Source organism: Protobothrops mucrosquamatus, unplaced genomic scaffold, assembly GCF_001527695.2.
Source record: "Protobothrops mucrosquamatus isolate PMUCROS unplaced genomic scaffold, P.Mucros_1.0 scaffold837, whole genome shotgun sequence".
Classification (NCBI taxonomy): domain Eukaryota; kingdom Metazoa; phylum Chordata; class Lepidosauria; order Squamata; family Viperidae; genus Protobothrops; species Protobothrops mucrosquamatus.
In genome coordinates, this window is record NW_015387093.1 from 368,691 (window position 1) to 393,862 (window position 25,172).

The following is a 25,172-nucleotide window of genomic DNA, read 5'->3' on the forward strand; positions in this document are numbered from 1 at the left end:
AGGCACACCTTACTTGGGCTTAGATTATAACCCTGACAGATCCACAGGGAATAACAGTTTCAGCTAGTCAAAAAACATAGAATAAATAGCAAACCATTTTATAGTCACTATGAAAAGTGCACAGCTATGCCTATCTAATAACTAGAAGTCAAGCTTAGCACGTTGTCTTTAATGCCGATTAAGAAATGAAACACTAAAACTGCTAATACAAACTGGGATCCCAGAAAATCAGTGTTTTATTTTTGAAAAAACTCAGTTTCATGTACTGATATATCAAAACATGCTGTCATTTAAAATTGCCAATTTTAGGACTCCTGTACAAGGAAAACCTATTTTCTAATCTGACCAAATTAAATAAATTCCAATTAAGACACAGTTGAAGACTGAGATTTGCAAATAACTCCCATTTAATAATATAAAGTATTAAAATATTTTAATAAAATCTCCTATATAGTAAGATGTACAAATATATTACAAAATATATGTTTTTGGATTTTAATTATCTCAAAAGTAGAGAACTTAGGTACCATATTTGTGCAATCTTGCATGACTTATAAAAGTAAATTGAAAAAGGTCTGTTCATGTTATAGTTCAAATTGCTTCAACAGTAGCCTTTAATATTTAGCATAGTCAAGCACAGCTTCATCTGTGTAGTCATTAAAAATATCATTTGGTGCCTAGATATCAGGATTGACCTAAAAGTGGTTAGAAATATAATTATATTTCAAGCATATTTGTGTTCAAAGTTTCATACTGGTTTCTTGAGAAAAAAATGTCCTTAGTCTTTATGAATAAAATATCTGATTTTTAAAAAATCTACTCACTTACCTGAGAGTACGTACCATTAAACTCAATGGGACTGACTTTGGAGTAGAAATGTGTAGGATTGCATTGAGAATATAGCTCAATAGGTCAACTAACATTTTCATTTAAAAAAAACCATAATCCCTTTGTAAATATTTTCAAACCCCAGTGTCTGCAAGAACAGTTCTTAATGTTTATTATGAAAAATATGTATTTATTTATTTTTCATAATAAATATTTGTACACCATTGCTTTTAAAGAAAGGGGTATTTTGGATATTTGGGGATTAGAATACTCTGCTTTTATATGTACTATTTTAAGAATAAGGGGCTTAAAGCTTAACATTTCAAGGCACTGTGCAAATAATTTTATTGGTACTCAGAACTAAAGCAATTTATTTTTACTGCTTAACTTTGTCAAGAGATTTTAGATGTATGCTCACTTCAAAAATTATTCAGAAATGCTTTGAACTTTCCTATATTATACTTGCATAGAAGCCTGACAAAAGAACTGCTTAATGAATAACAGATTCTATGCTTAAATTACTACTTCTGAATTATTGTAGTAGCATGCACTGCCTTGATAGCTTTTGTATGAATTTCTTAAGAATGCATTGTTTCATAAAGAAAATTCAGCGCAACTTTTCAATGTTGCTACAATATGAATACAAGGCTATATTCATAGTGTCCTAATGTCAATTTAAATCAAGTGCGACCCTTTTTAATTCATTTTAAATACAAAATTTGATTTTAACAAGTATAATTCATGCAAACAACCTTAAAAAGTTTATGCTTAAAATTTATACACCAGCTGAATTCAGTTAAATTCTAGCCATGTGAATTTACTATTGAGCCTAAAACTGCTTTTTGATACCAAATACTGTAGCTGTGTGGATTTGCTAGTTGTTATGACTGAATTCTATCTATACATTCATCATGATCAGGTCTTGAAAAACTTTGGTGCATTTGAATGCAGTTCAATTAGGTGAATTTGGAAATATCAAAGACATACTTTAGCCCTTATTGTATGCCTTAAAACATTTATTAAGATACACTGCCCAGCACTGATTATTTTTTACATTCATCGGTTCCATTTCCAAGGTACAAAATATACCATTGCAAGAAGAGTCAACCTTTATAAATGGATCTCTTTTTAATTGATCCGATTTTAGTGCACAGCAACATTGAATGTGACTCAAACTAGTTTTATCATACAGAATGGCTTCCTTTGAACATACAGATTCAGAAAGAGGCATGTCCCACAGGCATTTTTCTCTGTAACAATTGTTATCAGTCAGCATGAAACCTACTCTGTATACAGCCACCCAGTGAATTTACGTAAGAGTAGAACTATGCAAGAATGTGTGGCTTTTAGATAACTGGTACTTTGGGGGGTTTAAACACAGTCTGCTTGTTTTCTGGATGCTAATACTGCACGGCTCCTACTATCACTTAGTTGTGACCCCTGTGCTTTAATTCTCAGAAAGGTCATGATTTTCTTTAGTAATTTTAGATGTCTTTATAATTAAGGCCAAGAAGGGAAAAGCAGGTTGATGCAGAATATTGTAGTGTTCCATCACTACTCCTCAAATGGAGAACTCCTCATACATCATTTGCTCAGGCACCTGCAAAAAAAATAGATTACATTGGTTAGTCCTTTGGAGTCTAGTATCACACTGAGATTCAGTCATTCATTTTTCCTAAACAAAAGCAAAGTCAAACAAACTAAATGCTTGTTTAGAGAATATAAAATGATAGCTAGTTACCATTTTTCTCTGAAGCCTTCATAAAAACATAGAAACACTGTAGAGTAAGTTTCATAATTTCATCTGGTCAAGTAATGATTTCACAACATTGCACAGTAAAGTGCTGTCAAAACTAGCTAAAATTCTATTATCTGTAATATAATACTTTTTTATTACTATTGGGCTAAGGCAAAACTATATGCTACTATTTACCATTATATGTAATATAATTTTATTACGGTACATTTTTCTCATCCTATCTTTTTAGAATCCTTTTTCTAACAGTGTATGTATCCATTTGTTCAACAACTGCATACTTAAATCTCTTGTTAACATTTTATTGCTGTACAAATACCTAAAATTATACCTAGTAAAATTGAAAAACTTACTTTCATCATCTGAATCGAATCCAAAAAGTGTCCGACACTTCTTTTGTGCAAGATGATGCTGAAGTGCTTCTGAGTTACAGTAGGTGGTCAAACATTTGCTACATCTTAGTCTCTCTGATTTGCTACACATTTTGCCTTGCTCTGAATGTGCATCTGCTTTATCAGTCAAAGTTTTTCTTCGTTTTGGCATGCTAATATATCGTTCATCAAGGTAACTCGGAGGCAATGGTCTAATGTAAGGCCTTGTTAAAATTAAGCCATATGATGTATTTTCTGTTATCTGATTTGGTTTAGAAAGTGTCTGAGAATCCACTAGAGTATTACCGGTATGTGATATTTCAGCACAGTTCTGCAGAACAGGTAGAAGAGATCCATTTTCTGTCCTAGTATTGGCACTCATTTTTTCCAAATCAGCATCCAGTGCGGCTGTTGTTTGTTCCAGTTCACCATGCCCGTTGACTACCTGATCATTAAGTTTACAGCTTTCAAAATTTGGCTCTACTTCAGGTATCTTTTGGTCTATTAAGTTCACAATTGTGACAGCACTACCATATGCATTTTCATTCCCATTCTGGATTAGAGTATTTATTTTTTTCTCAGTCTGAATATAAGTCTTTGGTTCTAAGGAATCTTTCCTTGCTTTCCAAGTGGGAATTGGCAAGTCCGTTACAGCCTCCTTTTCACCATCATCACCTGCTATTTCTTGAACACCACACTCAGATTCCAAAACAACTGAAGAATTATTTTCACTGACTTCAGAAGAATTTGCTTTGTTTAAGTAATGTTGAGCTTCATGCTCATGTAACAACGAAATGTCGTCAAAAAGTTTACAGCACTCTGCAAAGTTACACTGAGCTTTAAATTCATCATGACTTTTCATGTGTTCTGCAAGCTCAGTAGACAGCTTAAATCTCTGATTACAGTTAAAATGCAAACAGAAATATACATTTGGATAAATATGTTGTTTCAGATGATCAATAAAATGATGGGAATCCAAAAATTTTCTCTGACAAAACCTACATTTTCCATTATTCCATTTCATTATATGCTCTTGCACATTTAGATCAGAAGGATGGGCCTTGCGTGCATGCTTATTCAGAAACCGTATTTTTTTAAAGACTCTAATACACCCATCAGCAGGACACTTGAAATTAATTGTGTGTTCCAAATCATTTTGAGGACAGAGTGCACCATTTACCTTGTGAAGTATAGGCAGTTCTCTATTCAGGCTGTTTTCTGGTGATCCTTCTTTAATTTCTGCCTCAGGAATATTATTTGAATAGTTATCACAACTACCATTTTCAACAATATCATCCTGGCTACTAGCATGATTTTTGGTTACATCCAGTGCAAGTTCAGAATTCTGCATCTCCTGGTTAGTACTTGGAATGACTAGCTCCACTTCATTTTCTTTAGTACTCTCCAAGTCCCCATTCTGAAGGGGAAGATCAGCACTGGAACAGTTCATTTCATCGACGATAAGAGTTTCTTTATCGACAGAAGTAGCAGCCAGATGATGCCGTGTCATTTTCTTGATGTGATTCTTTAAGTGCTTAAGCATTATACTTTTTTGTCTGAATTTTCTACAACACATTACACATGAGAAACTGCCCTTTTTCTGATGGGACTGGGCATGCCTCACAATGTGTCCACCAACAAATTCTCTGTTACATAATATACAGCGATGTTTTGGTACATTGTGATCAGTTTTAGATGAATTAAGAACTACGTGGTTCTTTTGGCAATTGCCATCATTTTCCAATTGTGCCTCAGAAGTATCTTCATGGTCTAGTTCTCCACTGTTTGTCTCAGATGTACAAGATTGATCACTTCGCAGTACTCGACGTGTCTTTGATGTATTTGCAGAAGAAAGCTCAGCTGGATGTTCACTCAGTTCAACTGAGGCTTTCTCTCTTAGCAGTGCTAAACAGTTCTGTTTGATCATCAAAAAGTTCCAAAATTCTGGATCAAAAAACAATCCCTTTTTCAAAACTGGGAGCAACTCAAAACGTACACGATTCTGAACAGAACTTATTTGTTCATTGTATTCTTCATCTGTATATTTATATAGCTGTTCAACAGTATAATAGGACTCCAAGGTGCGCTCAATAAAAAATATAGAAAGAGCACATATTCGCACTATTTCTAAGTCATTTGGCAAAAAGTGAGCAATGGTTTTGTATATCAAACATTTCATTTTTGGATCATCATGAAGATCTAGCTGAAGAGCACTTCCACATATTTCTACACAAATCTGTAGACCTTCCTTGCCAATCTGTGAGAAAGAAAGGAAAGGTAGAATAAATTCAGAATATTGAGAGTCTTCTGCATTTCCTTTCCCAGAAAGCTCATAATATCTCAAAATTATAGTTCAGTGATACATCAAATGTTCCAAATTCCCAGTATCTTTACGGAAGGACTGGATATAAAACAAAACAACCCAAACCCTAATATATAAGAGAACTGGTAAACAGAAGTAAATATTCTTAAAAGATATTATGTCAATGTAGAAAAGTGACAAATAATATTGCAAACATTTTAAAAGGTACATTCATTTTAAATTATCATTATACATTATATTTTCCTATTACAGCAAGTTCACTTACTTGAGTCAAAAGCAGTTTATGAATGGAAGCTCTTCCAATTGTGGAAGACTAAATTTTGATCAATTTTTCTAAATACAGTTAAATCAAGTGCAACATATAATTTTATCTTTTAAAATACAAAGTCAAAGAATAATTACTAAATTAAGGTTCAGGCAAGAGCATAAACAAAATACTCCTTTTCAATGATTAAAATAATGCATCTTTCAGAAGCCTTGCAAAGTTGCTTTGGAAAATGGTCGAATTACCTCCACATCGAAGTATCTAGAAAAGTGGCAATTAATGAATACACAAATGGGAAAATTAGGAGCCATTTCCAAAGCAGCTGCATGAACCCTTAAAAAAGACTGCTATTTCAATGTTTCAATGCTCCTGTGTGCTGCAGACACCTTCAAATGCTTTGTACAACCCTATTAGTATTCATCATTAAAAAAAAAATACTTTTGCAACAAAATCCAATGACTTTTTTTACATATTGCATAAAACAATTATGGAACTGTATAAACTAGTATACATTAATTATAGTTTGTAAAGTGTAAAAAGAAAATATCTTCCTTTTTTTAAGTATATGTTGGGCTAATCCTACTAACATTGGTCCCTATTAGAGCTGTACATAGCACATTTTATTCTTGCCCTATAATAAAACTTCAAAGCACAAACTCAGTAAGTATGGCTAGAGTACTATTTGGTGTTCTACTATGCGAGATGTGGAGATAAAAATATTTTAGATAATGTCAATATATTCTTTTTCAACAAATAAATATTTAATTATATAACAACATAGCTTATACAATATTTAATATTTGTACTTTTAAAACATGTATCTGAGGCAAATGCTATTACTTACTTCATCCCTAATGACTTTCATGAAAGGGAAAATAACTTGTAAATTTGTAGCTATCCTTAAAAGTTGGTAGCATTGATCTACAAATACTTGCTTCGATGGGTTAGACCTAAGCTGCAGTTTACTCCAAATAAAGATCAGCTCCCTATAAAACAAAATGAAGCTTATTTTAGGTAACCAAGATACCAATCATATTGTATTTATCATGTTGTTAAAATCTATGATAGATATAATTCAGGGTTATAAAAATGACATTATTTGTGCCATTTGCATAATGGTACTATTGCATAAATTATGCAAATCAGCTTGGAAATGCACTCTCCAATTCAATGGGCATTTATTAAAAATAAATGGAGGAGCCGCCTCTCCAATTAGCATATTAAAATCACTGTATGCAAATTCTACATATGGAAGTATGTAACATTACCAATATAATTATATTATTCAAAAAGCTATTTGAGAGAAATCATAAATAAGTAGTTGAGCCTAGTTTGTCTGCAGACCTAAGGTTCAACTTCCAGCATCTACAAATATAATAGGAAAACTATGAATCTCTAGAGCCATTATCACTCTATGTAACATTTTTAGAGTAATCAGCTTAAATATAAGGAACTTGCATTCTCTTAAATAATTCTCCATTTTGGAATTATTTTAACAATTAAAATATAAGACATAGTTTTTACAGATTAATGAAATTTTGATCAAGTTTCAAAATTGGTCCAGAATGCGGCCGCGCGGGCGGTGATGGGAGCGACTCGTCGCTCCCATGTAACGCCGCTGCTGCGCGAGCTGCACTGGCTGCCTGTGGCCTTCCGGGTGCGCTTCAAGGTGTTGATTATCATCTTCAAAGCGCACCATGGCATTGGACCTGGTTACCTCCGAGACCGCCTTCTGCCACAGATTGCCTCCCACNCATAAAACAATTATGGAACTGTATAAACTAGTATACATTAATTATAGTTTGTAAAGTGTAAAAAGAAAATATCTTCCTTTTTTTAAGTATATGTTGGGCTAATCCTACTAACATTGGTCCCTATTAGAGCTGTACATAGCACATTTTATTCTTGCCCTATAATAAAACTTCAAAGCACAAACTCAGTAAGTATGGCTAGGGTACTATTTGGTGTTCTACTATGCGAGATGTGGAGATAAAAATATTTTAGATAATGTCAATATATTCTTTTTCAACAAATAAATATTTAATTATATAACAATAGCTTATACAATATTTAACAATAGCTTATACAATATTTAATATTTGTACTTTTAAAACATGTATCTGAGGCAAATGCTATTACTTACTTCATCCCTAATGACTTTCATGAAAGGGAAAATAACTTGTAAATTTGTAGCTATCCTTAAAAGTTGGTAGCATTGATCTACAAATACTTGCTTTGATGGGTTAGACCTAAGCTGCAGTTTACTCCAAATAAAGATCAGCTCCCTATAAAACAAAATGAAGCTTATTTTAGGTAACCAAGATACCAATCATATTGTATTTATCATGTTGTTAAAATCTATGATAGATATAATTCAGGGTTATAAAAATGACATTATTTGTGCCATTTGCATAATGGTACTATTGCAAAATTATGCAAATCAGCTTGGAAATGCACTCTCCAATTCAATGGGCATTTATTAAAAATAAATGGAGGAGCCGCCTCTCCAATTAGCATATTAAAATCACTGTATGCAAATTCTACATATGGAAGTATGTAACATTACCAATATAATTATATTATTCAAAAAGCTATTTGAAAGAAATCATAAATAAGTAGTTGAGCCTAGTTTGTCTGCAGACCTAAGGTTCAACTTCCAGCATCTACAAATATAATAGGAAAACTATGAATCTCTAGAGCCATTATCACTCTATGTAACATTTTTAGAGTAATCAGCTTAAATATAAGGAACTTGCATTCTCTTAAATAATTCTCCATTTTGGAATTATTTTAACAATTAAAATATAAGACATAGTTTTTACAGATTAATGAAATTTTGATCAAGTTTCATAAAGACACTAGCCATAAATGAGAAGCTGTAAAGAAATTAACTTGAAAAAAAAATTAAGTTGCTTTCTAATTGTCTGCTAAGTAAATCAATAAGGTAATCCATTATTTTTAAGCAGTTTATAACAATACAAAAATATCTAATACTTAAGTTTTCACTAATATATTGAATTGATGGATTTTATAGTAATGAAATTGCACCAAAGCACTATTTACTCTTAATAATTAACTAGACTTTAACCATTCCTTTATCATTTATTTGTAATTTTCTTGTATTATAACACTAGTCTAAAGCAGTATTACTGAAAGAAAAAAATTACCAGATGCAATACATATCCCCTTTTTTGAGCTGTGGAATAAGAAACAATTCACAAAGATTCAATGCTACAGCAGTCTTCCCTTCTTTTGCAGTGTTGCAGATGATTTCAATGCCATTCTTGCAGTCAGTCTTCAGCAAATGCTGTGCAATCAAAATGAGATAACTCAGGCAAGCGTAGTAAAAAAAAGAGGCTAAACTTTTACAATAATTGGAATTCCTAGCTCCTAGTACTAGTTCTATTACCCAATATAGAAAGCTAATAACACAAGAGGGAAGAGAAATATATACAATAACAAGAATTTATATACAGCATATTGTTTTATATTAATTTGAACAGAATACTTAATGTTACTATTTTCCATGACCAAATTTCTCATTATATTACTTGTTACTTGGCAATCTTAGAGCAGGGTTAATGAAATGCTAATACTAGGAAGTAGTTGTCCAATATCCAAAAAATAATATATACAGAAGTGATTAATCTACATAGAATCATAAAGCAAGAATGATTTTTTTTAAAAAAATATTTGGTCATTTATTTTGCTTAATATATATTAAAATACTATCTCTTATCAAGACATATCACAAAACTTCATTAAAGTTGTTAAACTGTACCTCTTGGAATAGGTGATCTTCCAGCGGAGACATATAAAGACACATGAAAAATGCTTGATGGAAGTAAAGATCTTTGCTAATATTAGGATGATTCATGCAAGCTTTAATAAGAGCCTTTGCCTCTGGGATGCGTTCACAGGCAATAAGGTATCTGGCACGTAATTCAAAGAACAGTGGATTTTCAGAGCTTAAATATTTGTTAACTGGTAAAAGAAAACAAATAATTCAGTTATAAAATATTAACAGTAAGTTATATTAAATCAGGTTTACAAAATATTGGAAGCATTCTATTAACATTGTTAAAATTAAAAACTGGATAATCTATGGAGGTTTTTTTTTAAAAAACATGGATAAGAGAATAGGGCCAGTATAAAATTATCATGACAGCAATGCAAAAAATTGCAGTTCATTATTTTCCTTTTCTCACTGTCTCCCCCTCTCCAACTGAGTGAGGTGATAAATGTAAGATCTTTCTTTCTGACTGAGGACTGGGTATGGGGAACTTCAAGGACATATGGTAAAGAGAGTCATTTCACCCATTATAACTCCTACAACTTCCTTCCAAAATATTCTCTGGCCCCATTCCTCTTAGAAGCATGTAAATGTTTCTAGTGTATGTTGTGTATGTTATTATTGTATTCTCCTACAATAATAACAAATAGCATTTCTTAAAGGCTGCTCCTAAATATGCACATAATTTAATCCTTGTAACTATTTAATTAAGACCATAAATACTTTAAATTAGAATGCTGCAATATTGTTCAGTGAGTTCATACTCTATTCCTATGAAAGTAACAGCTTGACATTTTACTTGAGAACATATCTGCAGTAAAATGATTTATTATGTGCCATCAAGTAAGTTTAACTCTTGGCAACCTGATAAATTTTGTCCATGATGTAACAAGATGCACACATAAAATTATTTTTTAATCCTGTGCCCATCTCAGAAACAATAACTATAAAACCAATACAAATTGTTTTCCATGCATAAGAAATAATCTCAAAATCCACAATATACTGTACACTAAATTTTCTTATCTTTCAACCCAATTTTAGTCTCTAATTGAACTAGTTCTATCCTGTGATTAAGAAATACATTACAACATTCACCACCTGGAAACAATTTTACAGAAATGAAATAAAAATTTCCTACATTCAACATTAATTTAAATTATGCTATTTTCAATAAATATATATGAAAAACAATTTGTACCTAACTCTTGAGAAACTGGTCTTCCTTTAAGAACAGTTTGTAATACAGAATCCTCCCAAGGTCCACCGTCTCTGGTAATTCGAGTCACCAATTCTAAGTTAACATTTCTATATCTGTTGAGTCGATTCTGGCAATCCTGTGGAAGAATAAGTAGTGAACATTAAGGTACTTAGAATGTACACTGGGAATGTATCAACACACTGCATATACTTCTTAGTTTTTAGAGTATGAGTATTAGTACACTGAGGTAATCTAAAGCAAAGATTTCATCTTTTGTAGCATAAACTTAGGGGCACCAACTGCACTAATTGCATATTTGTCAAAATGTGCCAAAACTGGCATCATACTTTTATATTACTTCTATTTATTCATATCCCACCTTTATTTTTACAAATAACTCACGGTGGTGAATATATCCAACACACTTTCCTCCTCCATTTTCCCCATTAACAACTACCCTGCGAGGCTGTTGAATAATTGTACTGGCCCAAGGTCACAGAGCCGGCTTTCATGGCTAAGGTGGGACTAGAACTCATGATCTTCTGCTTTCTAGCCTTGTATCTTAACCACTAGAGCATACTGACTCATTTTACTGTTAACATTATCTGTTAACTCAGGCATAACTAAGCTTGGTAACCTAGTTCACATATTCTCTACCTTACTAAAAGTTTTAAGTAAAAACTTGAATTGACCAAAATCATGAACATGGCAAATGGAAGACTGTGACTGAGAATGTAAGAGAAATAAATGGTAGAGCATGAATTAATGGAAGAAGAAAAATAGACATATAATGCACAGAGTTTTAATGGAAATGTTTTAAAAATGAAAGGTTGAGAGTTAACTAAGAATTCAGTAAAATGAACAGAACTGAAAATGGAACTGATTAAATAATTTGGAATATAATTATTATCTGTTCACAACAATTCAAAGTCACAACTGCCATTGTTTAGCTGGTGTTGGCCTTCATATTCATCAATTTCTTCTCAAGAACCTAGGATGTCATAATGTATATGTGCAGATCCCCAAAATTTTTAAAATTGTTGCCTAATACTTTTATCAAGTTTCTCTTCAGTTCCATTTATTGCCTCTTCCAAGCATTCATGCAGAAGCACAATGAAGCTTCCTTCCTTCCTCCCTCCCTCCCTCCCTCCCTTTCCAGCGGGCAACTAAATGACTACTGCTGGGTGAGAGAGTGAGGGATTGTGATACTGGCTGGGAGACTGTCATAGAACATTGAAAATAAAGATAACATGACTGCAGCAGTACAGAGGCAATCAGCAGCATGAAGCACAATTTCCCCAAAATTGATTCCCTTGGAAGTCATGGGTCCCAGATTTTGGACACATCCTGTGTATGTTAGCCATTTGAGATACCTTGCTTCAGAAACGATTGCCCTATAACAGGGCTTTTCAACCTTTTCACCCATTGTACCACTTTTAGGATATGGCAACATCCGAGTACCACCAGTCACCTAGCAAGGTGTCAAAAACTTGATGACCCCCCCAAAAAATGGAAAAAAGTGATAAAGTACAGGTAGTCCTCTACTTTAAATAGTTCACTTAGTGACTATTCGAAGTTACAATGTGCTGGAATGGTTGGAACTTTGAGGATCAGCTATATAATTACCATTCATTCAGTGCTGTCAAAACTTTGCATGGTCATGAAACAAATGATCATAAATGAAGGACTACTTGTAAATTGGTAGCATTATGCTTGTCAACACTTAATTATTTGAACATTAGCAAATTACCTGGATTGACCCAAGAATGTCTTTTAAAGGATCTTCATAGAATTCATCTTTCCCAAAGAATAGTAACAGTTCGAAAAAACTCCTATAAATCAAAGCAAATTGAAGTTAAAAAGAAATAAGCAGAGCAAACTTATGTCACAAGTTTAAATAAAGAATTTTAAATGAAGGAATAATGTTGACAAAGCTCTGTGGATTCTCTATCAGGCAAGCTCATTTAATTGTATTACATGAGAGAAAGCAATTGGCATAGTAAAATATTGGCATAATATTCTTCCTAATATAATGTTGAAGTGGTATGTTACACTATATATTAGCTGAATTTCTAGTGTATTATAGTTTCTATACAAACGTCCATAACATGGAATTGAAGAAACACTTTATTAAGTGCCACTGCAATCTAAAATTTTTAATTCAGTTAAAGATTATAGATTCAAGGGAATTTAAATGATGAATCAACAGTTGGTGCTCTAATTCTTTTCTCTCCACACAGAATGCAATTTTTTTTCAGTAAATATTGCATTTTTTCAGTTTTTGCTCACATTCATATTATTCTACATCAGGCAGGTCAAACTCGCGACTATATTGGGACTGTTTTGCCATTGCCGGCAATGGGGTGGGCCAGCAGTTTGACACCCCTGTTTTACATCATTAAAAGACAATGGATTGTTCTCAACATCCGTATCAGATTAAAAAAAATAAGCTGTCTTAGGACACTGAACTTTAAGTCCCAATATACAACTGTTGCCTTGATAAAATTAAAATTGCTATTAATCAGAACTGAACCTCTCTATATATGGAGGTGCTAATTTTTGATACCCCGAGATTTTAGCTATTTGTTGTTCAGCATTCTTGTGACAATCCTTCACCAGAGGTTGTAAGTCTAGTGCCTTAAATGAAGTTATCAAATATCTTTTGGTCTTCCACAAATTTTGAGAGATTTGGTAGTAATATATGTATAAGTGTCCTAACAATTATTACCCATTTTTGTAGAAACAATTTGATAAAAAAAGGCAGCTTGATGGTAACACCACACTAGGTATGGTGAGTGGAAATACTGCAACCTATTACATTTTTGTATTAGGGAATTGTTATAGCAAGATTTCCCTATAGATATGCAGTTTTCCTTTTGACTTGCCTAAAAACGAAGGATGATGATACCCACCAGCAACCTGCCCTTCACTAGATAAGAATGCTTGCCTCTAGTCAGATTCCAAACCCCAAATATGTATTCTGCCCTGGCCAGCACACCATTTGATATATATCCAAGAGAGTCAGGATTGAGTTTCCAATATTTCAAAATAGTACTGGAAACCTGTATAAAGATGATAGGCTTGAGTTTGAATAAATGATTAAAACTTTTTTTAATCTGAAAATGTTTTGCTGCCATAACATACAAATTAGTTCATGTCTTAATTTTCTCAATTACAACATAAAAATCATACATCTAATTTTAATTGTACTTTAAAATGGTAATTATTCCTATCCCATAAACAGATTTTAAACAAACATGATAGTATTGTTTTATATCTTAATTTGGTAGGGAAATATTACTACATGAATGATGAGCAATATCCTTTATAATACTTATATGTTCATCAATATACTCCACACAAGTTCTTAAACAGTTCTTACATTTTATACATTTGGGAAACAATGACAACAATCTTCTTCCCAAAGCTTAAAAGGTTGAAGGTTAATTTTTCAAATTATGCTATAGTATCCAGAAAGTTAGAAAGTTTATAGTAGGAAGAACATTGTCTACTTACAAGGCTAGGCTACTTAGCACATACTGTACATGTTCACATTCATCTGGAAAAGATACACATGCAGATGTGAAACAACAGAGAGCTGTTTGGAGTACTTGAAGCTGTGGCAGAGGAACCTGCCATCTTCCAGCATAATCTTCAACAACCTGTTTGCGGAGAAAACGGTACACATTAAACTTGATCTGAAACAGCATATATAAGCAGGAATATACTATGTTACTATATTTTATAGCTAGGCAATTTTTCTTTGTAACCTCAAATGATCACAATTTACAACCTTCACAGCCAGGTTCCAACAAGCAAAGTCAACGGGGAAATCAGAAGTCACAAGTTGCAGTCACACGATGTTGCACTTAACAACTACAAGTGATTTGTTTAATGACTGCAAGCAGAAGTGATAACATAAGTCGGCACAGTCTCATGTTTATGAACATGTTGCTTAGTGATGGAGTTGCCATTCCCATTTGCAATTAGTAAATGGGGACTTACTGTACTTATTTTTTTCCCCAAAACAGTTAGTGCTACAAAAATGTATTTCTACTTTTGTTAAAAGGAAAAGAATACTTTGTAGCACTGTTCAATGGCTAAGAAATAATAGAAAACTTACAATTCAAAACATTCACAATTTAAGATGGCCTGTTCGCCCTCTGGTTTATGGATAAAACACAATATCTACTCAGAAACAAGATACACAATACAATTGCTTTAAAACCAATTTTCAGTACTCTTACTTCTAAGTAAATCTGCATAGGATTTCTGCCTCAGTATTAACATGCTACTAGCTATTATGATTGGTTGCAGAATTAGCCAGATGTTTAGATTGGATCCAGCATTTTTATCCATTTATTGAGTCCTTCCCAAGGAGCTGGGATAGGTAGATATTGTTGTTTGATGGTATTAAAGATATTGTCATAGTTTGTAAGCTGTTCCAAGTAAAGCCGTTTTTTGCAACTGATGGGAGATTTTTCAATGCTGATGGTGTTCAAATGGTGGTCCAGATATTTTGGAATTTTTATTATTAGTTATTATTATTAGGGCCAGTTACACAACTAGATGTTTAGACTGACTTTGGCATTTTAATCCACCTATTGAATCATTATATTTTATCCCTTTTTAAATGTGTGTGTGTGTGTGTGTGTGTGTATGTATTTGATCAACTCAAGGTGGTGAATATATTTAAACGTATTTATTACTCCTGCTTACTATTTTCCCACAACAATAACCTTGTAAGGTATGTTGGGCTGAGAAAGTTACCCATCCTTTCATGCCTAAGAAAGGCCTAGAACGTCTCCCAATTGGTATAATAATAATAAAAAAACTGCAAAGAAAAATACCCATAGAAAAAGTATGATTTGTACCACATTTTATAAAAAGTTAAGTGTCCAAAATTAAAAACCAATATCTAGTCATAATTCTAAAGAACATCATTAGTCAATGTGACAGATTTGCCACACAGCATTCAACTGTAATACAAAGCTTGGAGTATGTACTACTTACACTGTAACCAAACCAAATAGTTAAAACTACAAGTCACAAGAAATAAAAGAAACTACTGGTTTGCTTACACTGTTTGCGAAAGGATCCATTCAATTGAAAAAGCCATCAAATGTCAATAGATGTATGTAACATCAGATTTCATTTCAACATGCAGAGAATTACACTTGTTTCTCCAATTGAAATGTCCAATTGATATATTACATCTATCCTTACACCCCGAGTTATCATGATTAAGTAGAATCTTCACCTTCAAACCATTAAAAAACTACTTATTCATAATTCATAAGATTACAGTATGAATACACCTATTACAATGTCAATTCAAAATTAGCAACTCATTCACATAAAATGTTCTCCATATTTTTTAAAATACACATTACTTTAGAAAGTAGGACACTGATTAAAGAGGCACATCACTGTCAAGTTAAAAACAATGATTAATATAAAATAGGAAGACCAGAAAGGTGATTAAATGTATTTCTACTGAGATCTAAATACATTATTTGTATGTACACACAAAAACAGTTTGTTAAACCATACTGGCTAATTATTACACTTTTTGCTAAGTCAAATTCAAAAGACATTATGATTATGACTAGTGAATTGACCCTAAATCTTAATTTTTATTTTTTGTTTTGCTGACACCAAGATATAACTGATTTTGGATAGCTCTATAATATATTGTAATCACTATAACATTGATTTCAAAACTGTGATACATGATTTGTAGGAACTGGCTTTTTACTCTTTTTTCATGCTGAACTGATATAATACAGAGTAATCCAGATCTCAAAACAAATTTTAAAAGCCTGTTGTATGGAAAATGTGTTGGAAATAGAAATGTATGCTTCATTTATAAGATGAAGATGATTTTCAAAAATAATTTTCTGCAGTAAAATAAAAATATTATTTGCATAATAGTTTAGCGACATTATTTATATTATTTACATTTACAGCACATACTGACTCACATTTTAAACATAGAAACACCCCAACCTGCATCTCATGACACTAAAAGAGCTCAAAATTACTTTGTGATTTTAACATGTCAAAAACTTTAATAGGTTTTATACTACAGTACATCTTATTCAACAAAAAATATTTCAGATTTACTAAATTACATTGCATTTATATAATAAACACTTGGGAGGTGCAATTAATGCTTCATTCAAACATATTTTACATTGTTCTGTTCCAGTTAGGAAGAAAATTATTACATATGTTAATTCCATTCTGAGACAAGACTCAATAATTTGACATATACATATTCACTGAATCATACTTACAGCATGGAAACTGACACCTGGACAAAGAAAATGGACTTTCCATGTTCTACTTATAACCAAAAGATTCTTCAGCATTAGAATGATAAATATATGCCCCAACTACTAAATACTCTGCAGAGTTTGTTATTAGCAAGTCATCAATAAATTACTTATCAACATAAATTTAATTATAAAATATAGTGATGTAGAACTTTTATTCAAAAATTATTAATATGTACTCCATATGAAATTCTTTTTCAAAATGTTTTGCATTCAGAGATTTTTTTTTTAAGTAAGGAATAGAGAACTGGAATGAATTTTTTATATCGGTAGCATGGAAAATGTAATAAGACTATTGTTTTCAAACCTGTTTTTACACAGGATTTTGTTTATTTGTGGATCTTTATATGTATTTTCTATACTGGGTATAGAAAAACATCCAGTATATGGCACACAAGTAAGCTCCTATCAGATAAATATATGTGTGTATGTGTGTGTATAAAAATATTAATAGTTCTCAGAAGTATTACAGAATCCACTTTAACCTATGAAATGGTATTATTTCTAAATCGAAAGTCAGTATGAACCACACATCAAATTACATATAATTTTCTTCATTTTGTCTAAATGTGATACAGTATATGAATCCAGACACTGAAGTCTTTCAATCATACTTTATGACATAGCTTTGTGTGAATATAGTGAACAGTGATTTATTTCATAAACTATGGCTAAATGGTTAATTGGGTGTGTAAGTCAAGCCACAGCTTTAGCACAAGTTCATTTGAATAACAAACCAAATGTATTTACTAAAAAAAACCAATTGTATTTAATTGGACTTATTTTCAGGTAAATAAGGATAGGATTCCATCTAAATAATGTAGCAATGAGCAAGACTAGCACAGCATAAAAGTAAAAATCATATTTAGACAAGTTCACTTATATTCTAAGACTCTCAAATATAAACAAATACCATTTAGAAATCATGACAAACCAATTAATTAGAAGATTCGTCATTCATCACAGATGCCACACACTTAAACAGCTAATGTTTTTCTAAATATGTAAGATTATGCACATTTACCTGAATCAATTTTTGGGGGGCCTTTACTCCAACCCCCCCTCAGAACTACCTTTAAATTCCCCAAGCCACGTTAAATAGAACAAATATAATCCAAGCAGGATTATATAAAATAAAATACCAGCAAAATAATACATGGCATGGTTAGAATGAAGTGGTTAAACTCAAAGTCAACACACCTGTTAACAACCAATCAAGTTCTTCCCTCCAGCTTCCCTCAGCGTCAGAAAAAGACACGCATGACAAAATACCCTCCATAATGTCCCATTTTGCCTGACAAAATATCCTCCACAGTTTCCTCCTAATAGGAAAGTGAACAAACTAGCAGCAAATAAGGCAGCAACTAGGAATCAGGGGTAGGCAACCTTGGCTCTTTTATGACTCGTGGACTTCAACTCCCAGAATTCCTGAGCCAGCACAGCTGGCTCAGGAATTCTGGGAGTTGAAGTCCACGAGTCATAAAAGAGCCAAGGTTGCCTACCCTTGATACTAGGTAATGAACTCCAGCTCAAAACAGTGGGCCGTTTTCTCCGCAAACCTCATTTTATGCCCAAGCCAACCAAATGCAAAGTTTTTAAGGCGAGGAGGAGGAGGAGGTCTGGAAAGAACCGAGCCCCTCCCCTGCCCTTTTTAAAGAACCAGCCTCCTACTTTGCTTATTGCCTCGACATCAATTAAAAATAAATAAATTCCCAGCTCCTAGACCAGGGGTAGGCAACCTCGGCTCTTTTAGGACTCGTGGACTTCAACTCCCAGAATTCCTGAGCCAGCTATGCTGGCTCAGGAATTCTGGGAGTTGAAGTCCACGAGTCATAAAAGAGCCGAGGTTGCCTACCCCCGTCCTAGACTGAGAGGGACACCAACTCCGGACCTGCGCTGGGAACGGAGCCCCCACCCGCACGCCCCTCGCCAAGGCCATTTGCAAATTAAGCGGCCCAGGAAGGGCCTCTTTCTCGGCACCACCGAAGGCAGCCAGCCCCCAACCCTGCCAGCCCCGTGAGATAACCTGGAGGAGGGAAGGGTCAGGACCAGGGCCTGGGCCACTTTCTCAGCCCCAGAGGGTGACAGTGACAAGGACAAACCCAGAGATCGGTTGGGGAAGAGGGAAACTGACGTCGCGCAAACCAACCCCTCCCCCCCCACGGACAGCCTCCAGCTCGGCAACGGGCGGCTTTCCTACCGCTTCCTCCTTGAAGGGGGGGTGCAGAGAAAAGACAGAAATGAAGGGAAGTCGGTTTTCCGCGTCGACCAGAGGAAAGGGGGAAGCGCCCCCGCGTAGGCTCGCCCTCTCGTGTTTTTTTTTTTTCTCCTTCTCCCGCAGCCGCTACCTCTGCAAAGAGCCATTACGGAGCCATTCTACGTTTCGCCGTAGAAGGTTCCGTCCGAAATTCCTTCGCGTCCATTGCTCGGCTGTCTTCGCCCCCCCCCCCCCGAGTCCCGGAGTGTCACTCTACAGGGGGCGGGACTAAGCCACTCACCTGGCAGAAGCGGTAGCAATAATACTGGCTGCTCAGGGCAGGAGACAATCCGGCGGGAAGGCGCGGCTCGTTAATGGCCTTGAGTTCCTCGCCGAGTCGCTCCGATTCCTGGTCGCTCTCGTCTTCCGCCATGCTGCTCTGGCCGCCCTGCGCGTACCGAGTCTCAGCTCCCTCCCTCCCCCCCCCGCCCGCATCTGCCGGATGACCCGCCCTTTTTCGGCCGCGTACTTCAATTCCGGCACCGCCCCCCGCGGTGCCTTGTTAGTGGCGCGCGGGCTTGTCACTCAAACGCCGATCCTTCATCCTCTGACCTACAGGACCTTCCTCCTAGCGAGCTGCGGTGGTTAAAGCCGCTGATTGGCCGAGCTGCATTCCCTGCTCGAAGCTGAACTTTCAGCAGCACTTTTTGATTGGTGAAGAATGTCATCGATAACATTAGCTAAGCCCCGCCTTTACCCTTGTCGATTGGTCCCACATTTCATCCTTCAAAGTAAACATCTCCGCCTCCTCCTTGCCAGTGGGCCACAATAGCGGCACAACTTCCGTTCTTTCCTTTACGCGAGTGGTGGAAAGTTTTGTCACTCTCTTCCTCGCGGGCCACAGAGAACGGCGTTCACTTTTTCTACCCTCGCACGAGCTGACTCGCTTTGAGCGACGCCTTCATTGGAAGAGGTGTTGCTAGGGGGCTACGTCCCGCCTCCCTCGACGAACCAAAGAAGAGGAAACAACTCTATTCAGCCCTACCATCCGCCGCGCCCCCCCCCCCCCGCCATTCCGTGTGCCTGCCTGCCTGCCTGTCTGTCTGGCAGGCGGCTCCGCCGAGTCTGATCCACGCCATCGCGGAGTTCTGGGGGGGGGCAAGCACGAAGCAGATCGGAGATTTCGTCTCGGTCAATGTGGAAGCCGAACTCCGCGCTGTCAGGATCGGTAAGGGCGAGTCGGAGAGAGAGAGAGAGAGAGGTTTCATTGCACCCAGTGCTGCACTGTAGCCCACCTTGGCTTCTCTCCCCACCCCCAATCCCCCCCCCGGGCGGGGAAGAAAAATTAGTCTAGGTTGTGTGGAACGAGATTGATGGGAAGGAAGGAGACTCAGACGGCGGTGGGAGAGAGGAGTTGAGTGAATGTCAGAAACGGGGAGGGGGGCCCCCCCAGAAAATTCAGGTGATGGAGAAAATGCCTTGCAGAGTCAACGGAGAGGCTCTCCTTTGAAAGGAGGGAGGGACGGCAGAGTGCCTGCTGGAGGCACAGACTGAAAAGGCTGCACCTGATGAGGGACGTTGTCTGAATATTATGGGGATTTCTGAGTCAGTGAACTGTACAGCTAACCAGGGTTTAGGGAGACTGGAGAAAAGAAAAAAAAAGAAGTTTACCACCTTGAAAGTATTTACACCGAAAAAGATTCATCTGGTTTTGGAACAGCCGAGATTTAAAGTCCCTTAAATGTATAGGAAAAATGGAAATGCAAACTCTGAGACCGTTCTCAGCAGATACCATTTACAGGACAGTGTAGGACAGACTATATGTATATTCTGGCAAGTAATCCCACTTTCTTTAATTTTACTTATGCCCAAAGGAATGTGCATAGGACTGCATCCCTGAAAGCTCTTACTAGGCATAAGATCCATTCAAGAGAGCCATGCTGACTTGTGAGCAAATATACTTGAGTATGTGTTCTGAGGCTGCCATACTGAATTTCAGATTATTAATAATTTGATTATCAATATTAATGTTACATAATAGAATAAAGAATAACAGAGTTGGAAGGGACCTTAGAGGTCTTCTAGTCCAACCCCCTGCTCCAGTAGGAAACCCTATACCATTTCAGACAAATAGTTGTTAATCTCTTCTTTAAAAATCTCCAGTGTTGGAGCATTCACAACTTCTGGAAGCAAGTAGTTCCATTGATTAATTCTAATTGTCAGGAAATTTCTCCTTAGTTCTAGGTTGCTTCTCTCTTTGGTTAGTTTCCATCCGTTGCTTCTTGTCCTGCCTTCAGGTCCTTTGGAGAATAGCTTCACCCCCTCTTCTTTGTGGCTGCCCCTTAAATATTGGAACACTGCTATCATGTCACCCCTAGTCCTTCTTTTCATTAAACTAGACATACTCTATTCATGCAACCATTTTTATATGTTTTAGCTTTTAGTCCCCTAATCATCTTTGTTGCTCTTCTCTGCACTTTTTCTCTTTTTATATTGTGGTGACCAAAACCAGATGCCAATAGTTGGAAGGCCACTATTTGCAGATCTGTTTCTAGTTCCAGATTAATGTTGGGAAGGAATCCTTATCATTAGTCATATATTGCAAAATTAAAAAAATAGATATGGTATATGATTTGAATATACAAACAAGAAGCTGTGTTATTTTCAAATACACAACTAAATTGAAAAGAACGGTGCATACTGATCCTACCTTTTTTGTTCTTGAGTGTATCATTTTGAGCAATAAGGCTTATAGGAGGACTTCCACTTGTGTTTGCTTAAACCATAGTTCACCTTCAGCCACAATTCATATACTTTGCAGGTAGGGATCTTGATAACGCTTGGAACATAACTTTACCGAAGACTCAATTTTTATTCAAAAGAAAGAAAATTAATCCTATCTGAAGATGGCTCATTCATTCTAGCCAGGCCAAGCATAGAATCCACCAGTGCAATCATGCACTCTTTAAATGTTAAAATAGCCTTTTTATGCTTGGCAGGTGAAATAAATGTTACACAGTAATTATAATTGATCTTGTGCACATTTTAGCATAAATATTGGATACCATTCTAGAATATCATTCTTGAAAATATAGGCATAAAGCTGGTTTGTTACCTTTTGGGGGATAAGTGTTTGCGTGATCTATCAAGGTATATACTGCAAAACATAGAAGAAGCGGGATAAAATAAAGTTTGGTTCTTTATTTTAAAACTAAATTGCATTGCTTTAGGTAATTTACATGACTAATATCCATGCATTTAATAAGTTTCCCCTTTGTTATATTAAAAAAACCCACAATTGAATAGCAAATTTGGAAAGACTCAGGGGCTGAATCCAAGTCCTTGGGAGGCTATTGGTTGTGTATCACTGAGCTTCCTGATTTTTAACTGACCACAAAATATACTGTCAGGTTGAATGGCCATTAAAACAAATTATCATGAATTTATACTTTCCACAGATAGATATCACAGATCAAGTCACTTCTTTACCATGGATTTTTTTTAAAACGGTCTCATTTTTATATCGTTGTTTTACTACAAAATCGTGATTTATCAAGTCACAAAGTTTAAATATAGGCAACTTTATGTTGTAAGAGTTTGTGTTAGGTATATATTCCTCAAATAACAAGTAATTAACACATTAGAATTAGAAAATAATGATTTTCAAGCAACTACAAAGAGATAAACACAAAAATAGGGAAAGAAAATGGGAGTGCTAAAAGCATTTGACCTCAGTTTTGATTCGGGGACAAGGATCAAGTTCTGGGATGCAAGAAGAATAAAAGATTAGATTACTCTCATGTTTATCTACAGCGATGATGTTGATATTACTACAGTGGTTTTATTCTAGAAACAATTTCTTCAGAATTCAGGAAGCGATGAGATAGATATATGATCTTCAGTTTCCATTGTTTCCATTGTTTAAATTTTATGATCACAAATTTGACAGCTAAATACCAGAAATGATATTCTGAACTTTCTTGAATCACTTTTTATGTGTACTAGTATTTATTTTTGTAATATCTACCCTAAACTATCTGAGATATGAAGAGCTTATCTTCCTTGATTCCTAGCTAAAAGCTAGCCATAAAAGGTTCATTAGGAAAATTAGATTATATTTTGGCAAGTAAGTACTGCTATTGAGAAACCAAGAAATTAAAACAGGTATTCAGTTTGGCCATGATTTTCTTTTCCTTCTTAATATGATTATTATCAAAGCAGCCATTCAAAATGACATTTGTTGGTCGTGTATGTCAGTTGGGCATGCAGCTGCTAATGGATCAAGAATCAGTATAAGACATGGGAGATCTCCATTACTGTTAGAAAGGCACGTTGTTTCAATCTTCCTAATTCATCAGTTAACCTCTTTTTCCCCTTTCATCAAGGTTTTCAACAACCAGAATTGTTTTATTGCATTTCCCAATATAACATATCTTCTTTCATTAATACAATAATTTTTGAATTATTTTTTTCTTTTCTTTTCCTGAGCCATTTAAACCCAAATCATTAACTATTTTAATAGGAAATAAACAATTTAAAATACAAATAGCTTATGCAAGAAAATATTGAAATATTCCTTCAATTTTATAAGTAGCGCAAATATATTTTGTTAAAAAGTCACTCCTATATATGTTCAGTGATGGTAATTCTGTAGAAAACATGCTAGGATTCTAACGCATAGAACTATTTAATTTTTTTAAAAAAAAAATAACAGTAACAATTATGTAATAAATTAAAATCTAGTTTGAAGTAATGTTTTACCTGTGATGGGTTTCTAATACTAATTTTCCAAGGAAAGAAAAGGAAGTTAGGTTTTCAAAGCAGTCAAAAGTGTCTGCTTCATATTTTACTGTGAGGCTGAAATTTGATCTGACAGCTGAGTGGACTTAAGCTGATACTGTATGAAGACTCCTTCTTCAACACTTTGTCATGCTTTCATGTTTGTCCAGAAGAGGTGTGTTCTTCCTCCAAAGTTTCTTCAGTTTGAGTCTTTTCTCTTTTTGTTTTAATATGAGAAATGTGATTTTTAAAACAACATATACACAATTGCAAAAAGAAGCTTTTCAAATTCTGTAAAATGTAGGGACAAAACAAAAAGAAAAAGACCCCTATTCATCTTACTTTTCCTAGTCTGCATGTCTTTGCTCGATGTCAGTAAACAAACAATACAATAATAACCTCTCTGTTAGGATTTCTTTGTACTCTGGTTCTGAACAGAAATGTCTTTTCATGATAAAGAACTCTAGAACCTCTAAGCCATTTGTGCTTATATGATCTTTGAAAAAAACGTCTTCTTCCAAGAAATCCATGGGCAATAGACATGTCAGGCTTTAAAGATACATGCTTTCTGACCAATTAGGGAAGCTGCCACTCAAGTAAAACTTTTGTGATTAAAATGGTACCTCTACAAGCTGTTTAAAAATAAAAATTGGTTTCACATAGTTGTATACAAAATGTGTTTTGATCTAAATCAGGTAAGAAATCCTCCATTTTAAGTGCAAAAGTATTTTGAGTGGGAGTGCTATGAGCATTTTGGTAGTATTCATATTATTCCATGAACTATTCAAGCAAGTTCATTGCATAGTCAAGCTCTGTATTCTTGCAGTTGAAATAAGATTTGAAATGACATGTTTTGGTTGTTCCTGATTTCAAAAGAGCCAATAGAGAACTTATGTGTACATGTAGTACATACATACTACATGTACACATAAGTTCTCTATTGGCTCATACATACAGCATACTAAGTAATGTGTTGGATCTTCAAATAGAGTGGAACTCACTGAACTTGCAAATTGAGAGAAAGCAACATTCACTAATTCCCCTTTCTTTCTGCTACTTGCAGGATTAAATTGTAAAATCATATCTTCAACAGGAAAGTTCTATTAGAAAATAGTTCTCTCCATCAATAGGAGGAATGGATCTGTCACACAAGGACAAAATAATATTTCTTGAAATACCTTACTTTAGCAATCTTTTTGCTTTGCTATGTGGTATCCCTATTTTTAATATTCTGTTTGTTTCATCACAGGAAATGGTATCATATATATTGTCTGCACACTGGTTAAAACATCAGTTATAGCATGCGGTCATGTGGGGGGGG

At 34.9% G+C, this 25,172-nt stretch overlaps 2 protein-coding genes across 2 annotated transcripts in view; one reads left to right on the forward strand and one right to left on the reverse strand.

Moving 5' to 3' along the window:
* Positions 1 to 393: 393 nt before the first annotated feature.
* ZNF654 (zinc finger protein 654) lies at positions 394 to 19,536 on the reverse strand. Its single transcript, XM_015818983.1, has 9 exons — positions 19,374 to 19,536; positions 14,054 to 14,199; positions 12,288 to 12,369; positions 10,538 to 10,673; positions 9,325 to 9,527; positions 8,711 to 8,850; positions 7,687 to 7,828; positions 2,938 to 5,212; positions 394 to 2,428 (listed from the first exon to the last, which is right to left on the reverse strand). The coding sequence occupies exons 1-9, from the start codon at positions 19,503 to 19,505 to the stop codon at positions 2,421 to 2,423; spliced, it is 3,264 nt and encodes a 1,087-aa protein (XP_015674469.1). The 5' UTR covers positions 19,506 to 19,536; the 3' UTR covers positions 394 to 2,420.
* A 641-nt stretch (positions 19,537 to 20,177) lies between these two features.
* Positions 20,178 to 25,172, forward strand: part of CGGBP1 (CGG triplet repeat binding protein 1) — a 9,225-nt gene continuing 4,230 nt past the window's right edge. Inside the window, exon 1 of the mRNA XM_015818992.1 lies at positions 20,178 to 20,300. The gene's annotated coding sequence lies outside the window, so the exon portion shown is untranslated. The remainder of the gene's footprint in view (positions 20,301 to 25,172) is intronic.

Excerpts from the sequence above, each read along its gene's own strand:
- ZNF654 (XM_015818983.1), bottom strand. The coding sequence starts at position 19,505 with ATGGCGGAAGACGAGAGCGACCAGGAATCGGAGCGACTCGGCGAGGAA. Across the intron at positions 14,200-19,373 it reads ATTGCTACCGCTTCTGCCAG|GTTGTTGAAGATTATGCTGG; the intron begins GTGAGTGGCTTA and ends CTCCGCAAACAG. Across the intron at positions 9,528-10,537 it reads ACCAGTTTCTCAAGAGTTAG|TTAACAAATATTTAAGCTCT; the intron begins GTACAAATTGTT and ends TTCTTTTACCAG.